The following is a 13,914-nucleotide window of genomic DNA, read 5'->3' as shown; positions in this document are numbered from 1 at the left end:
TATGTATATCTATATGACTTATGTTATACAAGTTGTGTTTATTTGTCAAAAGTGTTTAGGGTTGCCCTTTGGACTAGAATGGAATCATAGAAATCACATGAAAACACATGGAAGTAAATCACTTCCTGCAGACAGTATGGAATTTTGTCAATCCATAATAGCCTTGGTACAGGCCCTCGTAATCGGTTAAGTATCCATTTAGTTTTTCATCATAGTCCAAAACTGTTTGTGTATGAAGATCCTTCCAATTACGTAACTTACGTAATTTGGTTAATTCCTCTACAGTCAACTGTACCTTTGGTCGAGTACCATATTTTAAAGGTCCAATATTTATCCAATGAAGGTCTTTGTTACAGTGCTCTGACAGATTTTCAATGGAGTTGAAATATTCAAATAAATTCTCAGCAGTATCGATGAAGTATGCAGTACAAACAATAATGTAGTCATATTTCTTTTCTAGAGTAGAGGGATATAGTCTAAAATCAGCCCAATATGGGTAAAGATTTTCTCTCTCAGATACATTGGATAGGTTTACATTCAATTCTCGAGTTTGGTTTTTTGCACTTGTCTGGCCAGAGTAATACAATGCAAATGGACTAATACTAATATCGTTACTGCTAGTTAGTGCATATCTGTTGCATATGAACATATAGGAAGACAATTCGATGGAATCTACTTTTGCCTCTGGAAACTTCTGAGATAAATTGTATGCAATGTTACCTACACCAGAACCCGGAACCACTATTAAGATATCTTTTCCTTTAATATTTATAGAATTTATTCTCTCAATGATGTATTCAGTAAGGGGATCACGTTCACATTTATAATAGTCACTCCAGTCTCTGCACAGATGATTCAGAGATTCTGTAACCGAGTTTGATCTGCTCGTTGCAGAGCTCAGTAGCTTGATAGTATTTAGCTTAGAAATATTACCTTCTGAGTCAAGTTTATAGCCCAACTTATTGCAAGCTAATTCTAGATCAGCCTTTAGATCAACGTTATTATGATTTTTCAATGCCAGCTCCTTTAGGGTACATTTTATGATATCCTCGATAACCGCACTATTCTTAATAGTAGCGCTTGTTATGTAGTCTAACTTGCTGAAATATCCAATATCCTTTAGCTGAGATAACTCTTTTCTAGATAACTCTTTAGCTCTATTATTAACCATACTAGTAATCTTTTGAGATGACTTTAAGTAGCCTTTCATCGATTCCAGGGCGTTGACATATTCTTCAAAGGGCCTAGCAGAAGCAGAAGGTCTTGATTTGTGGAGTGTCAGCTCTGGTGTAGTCAAATATAGCTCATCCTTGTTCTTTATAACCCTTAATGATCTCTCAGCTGCTTTGGCTACCCATTCTCTAAATGGCTTGTACCTTCTCAATAATGACATGCAGATAACGGCTATTGTAACTACAATAGTGGCAGTACCATCACCCATAGTAACTTATTAGCAAAGCTCGACAAAATATCACACAGCTAACAGACTAGTAACTACTATCACCATCAGAATTCCAAACATTCTCAAGTGCACTCTTTTTATAGTTTTTTCTTCACATGATAAGCTGATCTTACCTTTTGGGTTTTCTCGATGCCCAGTTAAACAGAGCTAAATGCTAATATAGCAAAAAGTCAGTTCTATGCAAAGAAGTACACTAGCATACAAGTTAGATCAGAATCAGTTCGATTTTAAAACTAGATATGGTTGGCTACTATTGGCTTAATTCACTTGAAGTAACACAAGTTACTCCTGATCATGCAGCTAAAATTAATGTCGGTGGTAGCAGCACCACTATCCCTGAGTTTATTGACAAGAATATCCCTGAATTAGCTAATGGTGCAACTGACACGTTGTCTCCACTTTTATTCAACGGTCATCTGCAAACAGCTTATACCGCGCTGGCGTCCTTTGAAAGCATTGATCAAGTGAACTACAAGAGAATCATGTTAAAATATCCAGATGGCGGTGTAGGTGCCTTGGATTTTGCTATGAAGGAACCTGATAATAAAACTGAATATGTACCTGAGGGCCAGACTCCTCTAGATGCATTAAACTCACATATGCCCGGAAGATTTTATACCTACATGGATCCTAATGATGCCAGACTTCGCTCCAATGATAGTAAACCCTTGTTAATTGCACTACATGGTCTAACTGGTGGTTCACATGAGAGTTACGTAAGGTCTATGGTGAGGACTCTGCAAAATAAATATGATTTTGAAGCATGTGTCCTCAACTCTAGAGGGTGTTGTAATTCTGCTATTACCACAGCTCAACTTTACAATGGTGGTTGGACTAATGATATCAGACATTGTGTAAAAGAGCTGAGAGAAATGTATCCCAACAGAAAATTTTACATGATTGGATTCTCCTTGGGTGCATCTATACTTACAAATTACCTAGGCGAGCAAGGTGATAAGTCGGATATAGAATTGGCAATTGCGTTCGGTACACCTTTTGATCTAAGTCATTCTGCTAAATGCATATCAGAGTCTAGAATAGGAAGTAGAGTATACTCACCGAAGCTTACGCAAAATCTTCTAAGGTTGGTTAAGAGTCATGAGGAAGAATTGACCAAAAATGAGAAGTTCAGAATTAAATATGAGAGTTACGCGGCCAATCTGAAATCGGTTACTAGGTTTGATGATCTATTTACTGGTCCTATGTTTGGCTATCGAGACGCTGAGGATTATTACCAAAATTCTTCTTCTTACAAGAGACTGCTAGGTATTAGGACCCCTTACATCGCTATAAATTCTGCTGACGACCCCATTGTTGGGTACCAAGCCCTTCATGAAAATATGTTCAGGGCAAATCCATACACAACACTGATTAGAACCTCAATTGGTGGGCATATAGCATGGTTCAAGGATATGAAGGGTGATAGATGGTACACTGAACCTGCTTGCAAACTAATTGCAGATTACCACAGTAAGATTGTTAGTCAGGATCATGCTATAAATGTCAATATAAATGATTTACCAAAGGAAAGCATTGAGCCAGTTAAGACGACATACAGAGATGACTTATAGAATTATTTATTTGAATATGTTTATATCTTAATATTCTAACTACCAGCTATTTAATTATATGAGAGCGTTGCAAGGTAATTCTTGGAATTCTAGGTTCAATTAACTAACTTCTGTTTTTAACATTTTGTTCCTATATGACTTCCATCCGGTGCAACATAGCAAATTCTTGAGAATGTGAAACTTTCGCAAAAATGAATTATTTCTTGCGATGAGCTACCAAATACTAAGAACTTGATGGTACAACAGAATATAATAATGGCTAGTTAAATACTTGCAATTCCCATCAACATGCATGAGGTGATAACTATATCTGTTTCACAGCGGGCCAACCATTTGGCAACCCAGTTCTTCAATTGTCGGGAAACGCTATTATATGATAATACAAAGGACAAAGTCAATGATCCAAAGATATTTCTGAATCCTACCATTGATAGAATCTCGAAGACTGTATCTTACAGTCCTAGAGCTCTATTATGGGATGCTAAAACTGGCAATGGATCATTAGGTAGTTACCAATATTCAGATGGATCCGATTATTATTTCAAAAATGATGATGATAAACCTTCAGATGGAGATCTTATGCAAACTCATCCAGTTATTCCAAAGTCAGATTATCAACGAGCACTGGATGCGGGATTACCTGAACCAAAACTAAATAATAGCAATACAAAGTACTGGTCAGATTATGCTAGACTTATTTATCAACCTTCAAGTTTTAATATTCTTCGGGATTGGTACCATGATACAGATAATCCCAACAGACCTGACTTTAAAAGTCTGAAAGATAGGAGATTCGATAAATTTATCATTGGTGAGGAAGAATTCAAGAGTAATTACTTAGTTGACTTTTTTGATACTAATTTGCATCATGAGCTTGAGCAATGCGATACCTTACAGGGGTTTAACATAATAACAGACATTGATAATGGATGGGGTGGATTTTCTTCAGCGCTCCTTGTAGAACTGCGAAATGAACTTCCAAAAAACACCTATTTTTCTTGGGCTTTTCATGAAAGTGATCCATACACAGTTTCATATACTAGAAACACTAAGGTTCAGTTCAACAAAAAAACCGCTGAGCAAATATCTAACAAAATCAGAGCAACTACATCACTATCACAAGAATCTGATTTGTTTATTCCAGTTTATTCCGATCCTGAATACTCTAACTGGGAAATTGGCAGTTTAGTATGCCCTCTCTTCGATGGTCTAAATTCTGTGCTTGATGGAACTGATACTGAGAAAAGAAGAAACATGCAATATTTATCAGAACTTCTTCAAAATGGCGATAATAATAGAAAGATAATATCATCAGCAAATATGATAAGAAAAGATAGGATTATAGACTATTTATACTATTCTCGTTTCCCAACACAGTCTCGCAAGTCGTCTTCTGCAGTGTCTGAGTTTCATGTCTTTAGCAAGTGTAATATTTCTAGAAGCAACAAGGAAATGAAAGACAACGCAGAAATAAAGAATGTTACTAATAAACAGATAAACACCTATGGATATAAATTTGCTGATACAGTTTCAGATCAATTTAAAGAGGATTCTAATTATAAACTCTGCCTAACTAGTGATGAAAGATGTCGAAATGTATTCAAAGAGTATGGCGATTTTGTGTCCAAGTATATTAAATATGATGATGACAGAGAGGACATGAAAAACAGTCTAGAAAATACTGCAAGCGCATATGAGTTTGGCTGGTACGACGATTCTGATTCCGGGGATGACAATTATTAAACTAAAACTGTTAAAATCATTAATATATTACTATCATGCAAAATATTTATCATATATAGAGTGTTTTCTTAGTTTAGTTCTGGTCTCTACATCCATTTCTTTTATATGCGCATCTATCAAACTAGTAGAAACCCAGGAGAAAAAAATGCCACTAATAGTTTGCAAAAATCTTTCCTCTAGAGGTGCTGTAAGCTTCAACATCTTCAACAGCATCACGAAATTCATCATCCTCATTCACTGTTGCAGGAACGAATGACGCTCTATTAGTGGACACATCTTCAACAACAACAGAATTTCTTCCTCTCCCACTTAATGATCTTGCTATTTCCATTTTATCAATACCAACAACTTCTTCTTCATCAGGATCGATAATGTGGGAGTCATCACCAGCAGTTGTACTTCTAAGTTCACTTAACAGGAATGTTATATTGGTAACCCTTGACTTCACAGATTGAGAACCTCTTAAAGGTTTATTTTTTGTAGAGGATCCATTTTTCATTGCTTTCTTCAAATCACTTACCTTGGGTATAGAGGGCCTTGAAACTTTCCAGGAGTGTACATCATCGGAGACAAATCTCATAGGTTGATTTAATTGTGTATTAGTCTGTGCTTGTGGTGATATTAGACCCATTGGCGATGAGAGCGGTTTGGACGAAAATACAGGAGATAGTGGCCTATCATTTAGTAAATCTGAATTAGAGATCTGATTATCATAAGACATCAAAATTTGCATGCCCTTTTCACCAAACTGAGTGTTGTTTGCATTCTTATAATATTTCATTAATTCTTCCTTGGTAAATAATTCTCCATTGTCAAGTTTTTGCTGTGTCTCAGAATAATATGATGTAACTCCTAATGTTTTAGCCGCGTTGAAATGATATAAGTAATAGGTATACTCCGGCTCTTTAATGTTCATCTGGAAATAATTAAGACCAGGTAGCAGTATAATTTTCTTGTATTTATCAAAGATAATAGACATCGCTTTGGATTGTAAATTTCTATCCTCAATATCACGGACCATTTGAAACAATCTGGATAAAGTGGAACCGCCAGAAATGTGCTCCTCAGTGATATTTAACAGTTGTATAACAGACCCTTTCATAAAAGGAACCAACTCAGTTAATAGATCAACGTTAATAACTGGCTGTGAGATATCATCGACAATATATTTCATATCATCAACCAGAATTCTCTTCTCAACTTCATTTTGTACATTCTTTATTTTGACTACCAAATCATATAACATATCAGATGTTTGTTCAGAGTAGTAAATTTTGTTATTCAAATCTTTTATTGTAACACGACATTGATGCACAAGAGGCATGCTCTCTTTAGATTTTAACTGCACAGCTAAAACCTTTCTCATTATATCCAAAACACTCAGTCCTACAATACTAATTTTTGATACTAGTAAACAAGAAATTAGTTTCAAACTATTGAGTGCACCATCAGGATTGCCTTGGCTACCTGAGACTTGATTTCTCTCATAATTGGAAACCTGCCTTGTGAGTAATAAAACAACAATATATCTTAACTGGACAGGAATGTCATTGGAAATGAACTCTAACAGCTCTTTATTTGGTGTTGATTGCAATTTTTTGATTAGAGATCTAATAGATAAATTCAATTTATCTGTTTCTGTTGTGTTAAAGTAATTATGCAATGTTGCAACACATAAATCATTGTCTGCAGTCGGTATCTCAAGGACTTCTTGTGCACGAGTTTGTGTCTTGCTCAACCTTTTTGTCAAGCTTGGTTGTTCTAGCAGTGAATTTTCCTTGAACTGAGGGTATCTAGCTTGCAATTGATCAATTGCAGTCTCAACACATTTTGGTACAAGATAATTCAATTGAGGATCGCTCGCAATTCCAATTATAGTAGATATGTCTATGCATACCTTTAACATCAAGTCATCATTGTTCAGCCTCTTTGAGACAACTTCAAATAAAAGATCAACAAAGCTCTTAAACATTTTTATAAATTCAGTATCACCGCCATAATATGCTCCGTCAAGGTTGCGGCAAATGGTGCCAAAAGTAATTTCCAACAATTCTATCACAGTGACATCATTATTTATACTATTGTTGGTTAATACCATATTCATTAAAGTCAGAAACTCTTTCACAAACACGTTAAGGTTTTCTTTACAATGATCCACTATCTTGGCCATCAACTCCAAAGTTACACAAACGTTACCAACTCTGCGTCGACTCAAATCGGTATTGGTTCTCTTAATTAAGTAGTTACTAACTTTCTCAAGCTTACTGGAACGAGAATTGACATAGTATATCAAATATGAAGTCTCGGAGGATTTTGGCTTCTTATCTGGCGCTCTACCACTAGGGTAACATTGATTGACCAGTTTTTGATGCTTCGGAGTAAATATGTGACCCAATTGCATGTTGGCTGATATAATTACCTATTTTAGATCCTCTCTTTGTTACTTCTTCAGGATGTTTACAATAATTATGGTTGTCACCTATTCGTTTATCACAGACACTTCCAAAGTGGCCAAACCCTACCCAATTAGAACGCAACAAAAAGTGGTATAAAGGGAAACAAATGGGTATAATGATTTCTCCCTTGAACAAACAATCAAATTATCTCTGACACCTTCTAAATGACTACAATATAATATAGAATTACTTTGTTGTTGTTACTGAAATTTTTCAAAAAATCGTTCATCCTCGAATGGGTCCCTAGCCGGATTTGAAAATTTCAGCTCAATACAATGCAAAGCAGATTGATCGCATCATCATTAATCGATGAGGTAGTTTCAATGTCGAATATTGATGATTATCCGATTACGGATGATTTCCAATTGTCTCTCTTTTATCAGAGCAAGATTTATATTGAATAACAGCGATTAAAACCCCAATGGGTAATAAGTTTCTGGAACAAACTGCACAGATATAACCTGGAAGGTAAGAGCCTTTTTGAACTGAACTTATGGCCCCACCAATATATGTAAGAGGTGGTCTTTGGACCAATATCGAGGATCAGATATTGAAGGCTGCTGTACAAAAGTATGGTGTACATCAGTGGAGCAAGATAGCCTCGTTGCTGCAGAAGAAGAATGCTAGACAGTGTGAAATACGATGGAATGAGTATTTGAACCCGACTTTGAACTTCGAAGAGTTCACTAAGGAAGAGGATAAGAAACTACTTGAGCTAGTTAGGACACTCCCAAATCAATGGAGGACTATTTCAGAGTTGATGGGCAGGCCAAGTCAGCAATGCATTGAGAGGTACAACATATTACTAGAGACTGAGCTATCAAAGACCGATGGAGAAGCAACTACCTCGGCTAATTCAGCTATCAGTACGTCCTTTGGTTTCAAACCTAACGAGATTCACCCAAGTGCTGAAACACAAAAGGCTAAACCAGATAACGATGAACTTGATGAAGACGAGAGGGAAATGCTCTCTGAGGCAAGAGCTAGACTTTTGAATACTCAAGGTAAGAAAGCTACTCGAAAAGTGCGCGAGAGGATGTTAGAGGAATCCAAACGTATTGCACAAATACAGAAGAGACGAGAATTGAAACAAGCCGGGATCAATACATCACTAAAGAAGTCTAAAAAAAAATACGAGAATGAAATTGATTATAACGCTGATGTTGTCTATGAGATTGTACCTCCTGCTGTTTTATATGATGTAACTAGGGAGAATGAAAGAACACAAAAAGCATTACAAGACTTTGAAAGAAACATAGCAAAGAAAGGAAAAAGAAAGTTCAAAGACGACGGAGAGAAAGAGTCTTCCCCACGTAAAAGATCCAGGGATAAGCGTCCAAACAAAGAAGACAATAAAGAGACAAGTATGTCAATTACCAGTAATGATTCAGTGCTATTAAACGACATGAAGAAACCAGTTTTAAACTTATCAGCTCCAAGGGCCGACGGTGAAAATCTTTCTGTTTCTTCTAATAACACTAACGATGCGGTCCTGGTCAAAAAGTATCTTACCGAATGTTTTAGTGCATTGCCTACGCCTAAAAATGATTTTGAAATCCTTTGGGAGGATTCTGATGATGACGACGAACAAGAAATAGTAAGTGAAGAAGACGACAACTCTATAAAGGTACAAGAAAGCGAACAGCTTTACGAATTACCAATGGAAACTTTTGACATAGTTGACAGCTCAATGATACCATCTATAATTGCAGACCCAAAAAATGAATTTGAAGAAGAGTATAATAAGCTTATTAAAGATGCTAGAACTAGAGCTAAACCAACAATCAGCAAAGAACATTTGCAGATTTGGGATGATTTAAACGAGGAAATACAAAAGGACATTAGTGGAAGAACATCGCTTACAAACCCAGAGGTACAAATATCAACAGATACTAACTTGGATGAACTGCGGGCACAAATCCAAAAGTATCAGCAAAGGATAAGCAATTACGATGAACAACTACACATTATCAAGCCACTGGTAGAGAACAACGAACAGATATGCAATACCATTATCCGTTCACTAATCCCGGAACTAAAGTCGAAGCAGTTGAAGTACTACACGAGATATTACATGTTCATGAAGGAGCAAAAACATATCAAAAAAAGAACCAAATAAATAGTATATATGCAACATGCTAGGGATACATTATGATGATGGTAGCATTCAAGTATATACATCTTCTGACCTATATTCCTCACACATTACGGTATTTCGCGGGCATTTCTTCGAGGTTCCATTACGTGGATCACTGTTGTAAATCGATTTACCACGCATTTGAGAATGGAAGAGATATTAATATTAGAAAGCTGAACTATAGCACTTTACAGTATTTCTATCATCTCAATCGTATATTTCCATTGGATAGCTAACGTTACAGGACATTGAAATGAAACTTTGGATTTGCTTGGTGTTTTTTGCACTAATCCAGCATGTGCTATCTCAAGACTACTATGCCATACTAGGCCTGTCGAAGGATGCAAGTGACAAAGAGATTAAGTCTGCGTATCGTCAGTTATCCAAGAAATACCATCCGGACAAGAACCCAGGTGATGAGGAGGCCCACCACAAATTTATTGAGGTTGGTGAGGCCTATGACATACTTGGTGATCCCGAGAAGCGTAAGACATACGATGTCCATGGTGCGGATGCATTCAAGAATGGTGGACAAGGTCAACGTGGGGGCGGATTCCACGATCCATTTGATATGTTTGAGCAGATGTTTGGCAGACAAGGTGGCGGTTTCAGACAGACACAGAGAAGTCAGAACTACCAAGTACGCAACCAAGTTTCGCTGAAAGAATTTTACTCTGGAGGTGAAGTTGAGTTTGAAATTCCATTGAATGATATATGTGATTCATGCCATGGAAGTGGGTCTGCTGATGGTAAAGTTAAAGTATGCCCGGCATGCCAAGGTAGAGGTGTTGTAGTACAAGTTATTCGTATGGGCCCCATCACGCAACAGATACAACAACAATGTGGACAATGTGGTGGTAAAGGTAAGACCATTGAAAACCCATGCAAGACCTGTAAGGGTCATAAAGTTGTACGGAAGAACAAGCCATTCCATTTCGAATTCCCGGGTGGTATTCCAAGAAACCACATCGATAAGAAGAGTGGTGAATCTGATAAATCCCCTGATATGGAGAGTGGTGATATTATAATTGAATATAACGAGAGTGAAAAAGAAAATCTGGGCTACAGAAGACGTGGAAACAACTTATACAGAACAGAAATCATTACTGCTAACGAAGCCATAAACGGTGGTTGGACCCGAGAGATAGAGTTCTTGGATGAAAAGAAGAAGGTGAAACTATCGAGACCAAAGGGCTCAATCGTTAATAATGGCGATATCGAAAGGATTAAAGGTTTTGGTATGCCTATCATGGGATCCAAAAACTTTGGAGACCTTTACATAGACTACGTCGTACTCGTACCTAAGAGCCAAACCTCACCAATAGATGACGAATTGTAGAAAATACTTGTAACATGTAATCATTAATTAACGCTTATATATAGAGAAATGAAATATCTACTTCATTAATGGACTATGAAGAGAAGTATCAATGAACAATATGTTGTACAAAACTATCGCAACACACACTCATACCCATGTGATAAAGATGAAGTGTGCAGTGATAACCGATACATCGGCCATATTGTCTAGTTTGTCATCTGAGCTGTGATTACTTAGAGAATGCAGCTGATGTTAGGACCACGTCCAGGTAGGAGTGGGAACAATGAACTTCCTTGTCACTGAATGAGTGACGAGGATAGTCCCTTTCGAGGAGACACATTTTTACAATGAAGCTTCTCCCCCCCCTTCCTTCCCCCCCCCCACAAACTCGCAACGCAACTGTCGGTATTTGTTCCAGAAATTGAGAAAGAAACGGATGGATGCTCCTTTTGTACTGACTAATCACACACTTGTTACATCTGGTAATTCCCTCTCTCTATTCTCCCCCCAGACCTTTCATTGGACAGTGATTACCCACTGTGTCTCTCCATAGTGCTGATTCTAACCGGGATCCCCTGCTCAAAAGTCAAGTTGGCTGTGATTACTATCTCGTTGAGCTCCTCTCCAAGAAGCTGTGCAAGTTTGGTATTCTCGGAATAAAAAGCATCGTAGACATCCATTGGATGAGAGAGTCTTTTGAGAGTTTATAGTCCTTACTGTAGGTGCTATTGGTCTTTCTGAGCCATTTTTTTGAAGACTTTGTTCATCTCGGGATAAGAGACGGATTAACAATATCCTGGAATACTGTCAACTACAAAGAACCCGAAGAACTGAGCTATATAGAATAGACCGTTAAGACACGTCTATACCCTGCTACGTCCATTACAGTGTACATAATCAGAGTACGCTCCGTCATTACTACTTAATAGTAACAGCAGAAATTTGTCAAACTTCCCCCAGATAGTTAACATTAAATCTGGGTTTTAAAGTTTAAGCGGGATTTTTGGCTTCATAAGGAATTGTATTCTATTGAAGTATAGTGATATATATATCATTTGGATTCTATAATACTGCAACAATTCAAATTGGGACTTCCAAAAGAACAAGTGCTGTGTTTTTAGATACCACATACTTGTGATTACCTTGAAGTGCCAAAAAAGAGAATAAAAATCTGAACAAATCGTCGAAGGATTATAATCTCAAAACCAAAATCCATTATAGATATACAAGACTCGTCATATGATTATTGACATACCACAATAGTATTATCAGTTGATAGCAGTACTTTCTTCCAATATCATATCAAAACTAAAATCAAAAAAAGATGCCAAATATTTTAACAAGGAACCCCTTTCATCATCACCATAACCACAATCACAGCGGTAGCAATATCGATAATTATGCAAATGGTGTTAATGGTAGCACGCAAGATGCAAATGACACCAGTAGTATGTTCAGCGAGGCTACCGGTACAGCGTCTACAATAGATAATGATAACGGTAAGCGTCGCAAGCCATTTCTAAACTTCATGAATGTTGGTTCTTCTAATGTAGGGCAAACAACATCTAACGACTCAGATACCCAATCGTCAGTGTTGGAATTGAAGAGATTTTTGAGACCATCTTTGTTACATAATGATACCAATCGCAGTGGCTTCTTTTCTGGTTCTAAGAAGAAAGAAATTAAACGACCTATGTCTCCAGGATCTCCTGTAAGCCCCCCAAAACATGACTACATTCACAACGATACGCGTAATGCGATTCATACACAAACAGCTATCCCACCATCCACTGACTCCGTTCTTTCATTGGCTAACACTTCCAGTATCTACCAAGACGACACTATTTTAGCTCAAAAATACGGTAAACTAGGTAAAACATTGGGTTCTGGTGCTGGCGGTTCTGTGAAAATACTTAAACGTCCAACCGATGGAGCAACATTTGCTGTTAAGGAATTTAGACCCAAAAAGCCAACTGAAACCAGCAAGCAATATGCCAAGAAATGCATAGCAGAGTTTACAATTGGTTCGACTTTACACCATGTAAATGTCATTGAGACAATGGACATATTTAGTGATGCTAAAAAACAGAGGTATTTTGAAGTCATGGAATACTGTCCAGTTGACTTCTTTGCAGTCGTTATGTCTGGAAAAATGTCCCGTGGTGAAGTCAACTGTTGTCTAAAGCAACTTGCTTGCGGAGTTAAGTACCTGCATAGCATGGGCCTTGCCCACAGAGATTTGAAACTAGATAACTGTGTTATGACTGAGAACGGTATTCTTAAGTTAATCGATTTCGGTAGTGCCGTTGTGTTTAGATACCCATTTGAACAAGAAGTAACGCTGGCCTCAGGCATTGTAGGCAGCGATCCATATCTAGCTCCTGAAGTGCTAGGGAAGATAAGCAGGGCAGATGGTGACGAAAGTGAGGAACCACATCAGACAATCAAAATAGATAAAAAAACAGGTCTATCGCTGTATGATCCTCAAGCTGTAGATGTGTGGTCAATTGGAATAATATTCAGCTGCATGATGTTAAAGAGATTCCCATGGAAAGCACCAAAAGAGAGTGATCCAAATTTCAAGTTATACAACATGCCAGAAGATGAAGAGCATGACTATGATGAATCAGCCAAGAGACATGAGAGGTTAATGAGAGAGAGGAGAGAAAGAAGGGCCGCTGCAGATGCAAATGATAACAATGACAAAGCCACTCCACCGGAGAGGAAGAATACTGACCAAGATATTAACGCAAATAAAGAGTCTGATGTTGAATCAGTTTCAAAGAAAGCTGATCAGAACGAGGTAAAACAAAAAGACAGTCATGAACAACAACCAATTACTAAAAATGAATCCAATTCTAAAAAGGAAGAAGCTGGAGAGGCCAAACATACCTCACCCTCAAAACGTGTTATCCACGGCCAATACAGACTGCTCAGATTACTTCCTCATGCTTCAAGACCAATAATGTCAAGGATGATGAAAGTCAATCCTGCTGAAAGAGCGACAATGGACGATATATTCAATGATGAGTGGTTTAAGAGTATTCCAATGTGTACAATAAAAGAAGGCCAAAAAGTACTTAGAGCGCATGGCCACCATCACACTGTGGTGAAAGATAATGATGGTAGGACAGAGACTTACAAAGTTTGAAATGCACATGAACATAGCATAGTTGAACAAATTCATGTACAGTGAAATCTTGAATGCAGCTAACTACGTTGTT

At 37.4% G+C, this 13,914-nt stretch overlaps 7 protein-coding genes across 7 annotated transcripts; 5 read left to right on the top strand and 2 right to left on the bottom strand.

Moving 5' to 3' along the window:
* Positions 1–118: 118 nt before the first annotated feature.
* GVI51_F03531 (uncharacterized protein) lies at positions 119–1,441 on the bottom strand (the record flags this gene model as incomplete). Its single annotated transcript, XM_446137.1, has 1 exon — positions 119–1,441. The coding sequence occupies one exon, from the start codon at positions 1,439–1,441 to the stop codon at positions 119–121; it is 1,323 nt and encodes a 440-aa protein (XP_446137.1).
* Positions 1,442–1,701: 260 nt separating this feature from the next.
* MGL2 (putative carboxylic ester hydrolase) lies at positions 1,702–3,033 on the top strand (the record flags this gene model as incomplete). The annotated part of the gene is made up of 1 exon (XM_446136.1): positions 1,702–3,033. One exon carries the CDS (start codon positions 1,702–1,704, stop codon positions 3,031–3,033), a length of 1,332 nt encoding a protein of 443 aa, XP_446136.1.
* Positions 3,034–3,321: 288 nt separating this feature from the next.
* Positions 3,322–4,776, top strand: DML1 (Dml1p; the record flags this gene model as incomplete). The annotated part of the gene is made up of 1 exon (XM_446135.1): positions 3,322–4,776. The coding sequence occupies one exon, from the start codon at positions 3,322–3,324 to the stop codon at positions 4,774–4,776; it is 1,455 nt and encodes a 484-aa protein (XP_446135.1).
* A 151-nt stretch (positions 4,777–4,927) lies between these two features.
* Positions 4,928–7,177, bottom strand: EFR3 (Efr3p; the record flags this gene model as incomplete). Its single annotated transcript, XM_446134.1, has 1 exon — positions 4,928–7,177. One exon carries the CDS (start codon positions 7,175–7,177, stop codon positions 4,928–4,930), a length of 2,250 nt encoding a protein of 749 aa, XP_446134.1.
* Positions 7,178–7,725: 548 nt separating this feature from the next.
* Positions 7,726–9,351, top strand: CEF1 (Cef1p; the record flags this gene model as incomplete). The annotated part of the gene is made up of 1 exon (XM_446133.1): positions 7,726–9,351. One exon carries the CDS (start codon positions 7,726–7,728, stop codon positions 9,349–9,351), a length of 1,626 nt encoding a protein of 541 aa, XP_446133.1.
* Positions 9,352–9,622: 271 nt separating this feature from the next.
* SCJ1 (Scj1p) lies at positions 9,623–10,708 on the top strand (the record flags this gene model as incomplete). Its single annotated transcript, XM_446132.1, has 1 exon — positions 9,623–10,708. One exon carries the CDS (start codon positions 9,623–9,625, stop codon positions 10,706–10,708), a length of 1,086 nt encoding a protein of 361 aa, XP_446132.1.
* A 1,306-nt stretch (positions 10,709–12,014) lies between these two features.
* GVI51_F03399 (uncharacterized protein) lies at positions 12,015–13,841 on the top strand (the record flags this gene model as incomplete). Its single annotated transcript, XM_446131.1, has 1 exon — positions 12,015–13,841. One exon carries the CDS (start codon positions 12,015–12,017, stop codon positions 13,839–13,841), a length of 1,827 nt encoding a protein of 608 aa, XP_446131.1.
* Positions 13,842–13,914: the final 73 nt, after the last annotated feature.

The sequence above is a fragment of the Nakaseomyces glabratus genome, chromosome F (assembly GCF_010111755.1).
Source record: "Nakaseomyces glabratus chromosome F, complete sequence".
In the NCBI taxonomy this organism is placed as follows: domain Eukaryota; kingdom Fungi; phylum Ascomycota; class Saccharomycetes; order Saccharomycetales; family Saccharomycetaceae; genus Nakaseomyces; species Nakaseomyces glabratus.
Note: the sequence above shows the minus strand (reverse complement) of the source record. Positions and strands in the feature narration are given on the sequence as shown.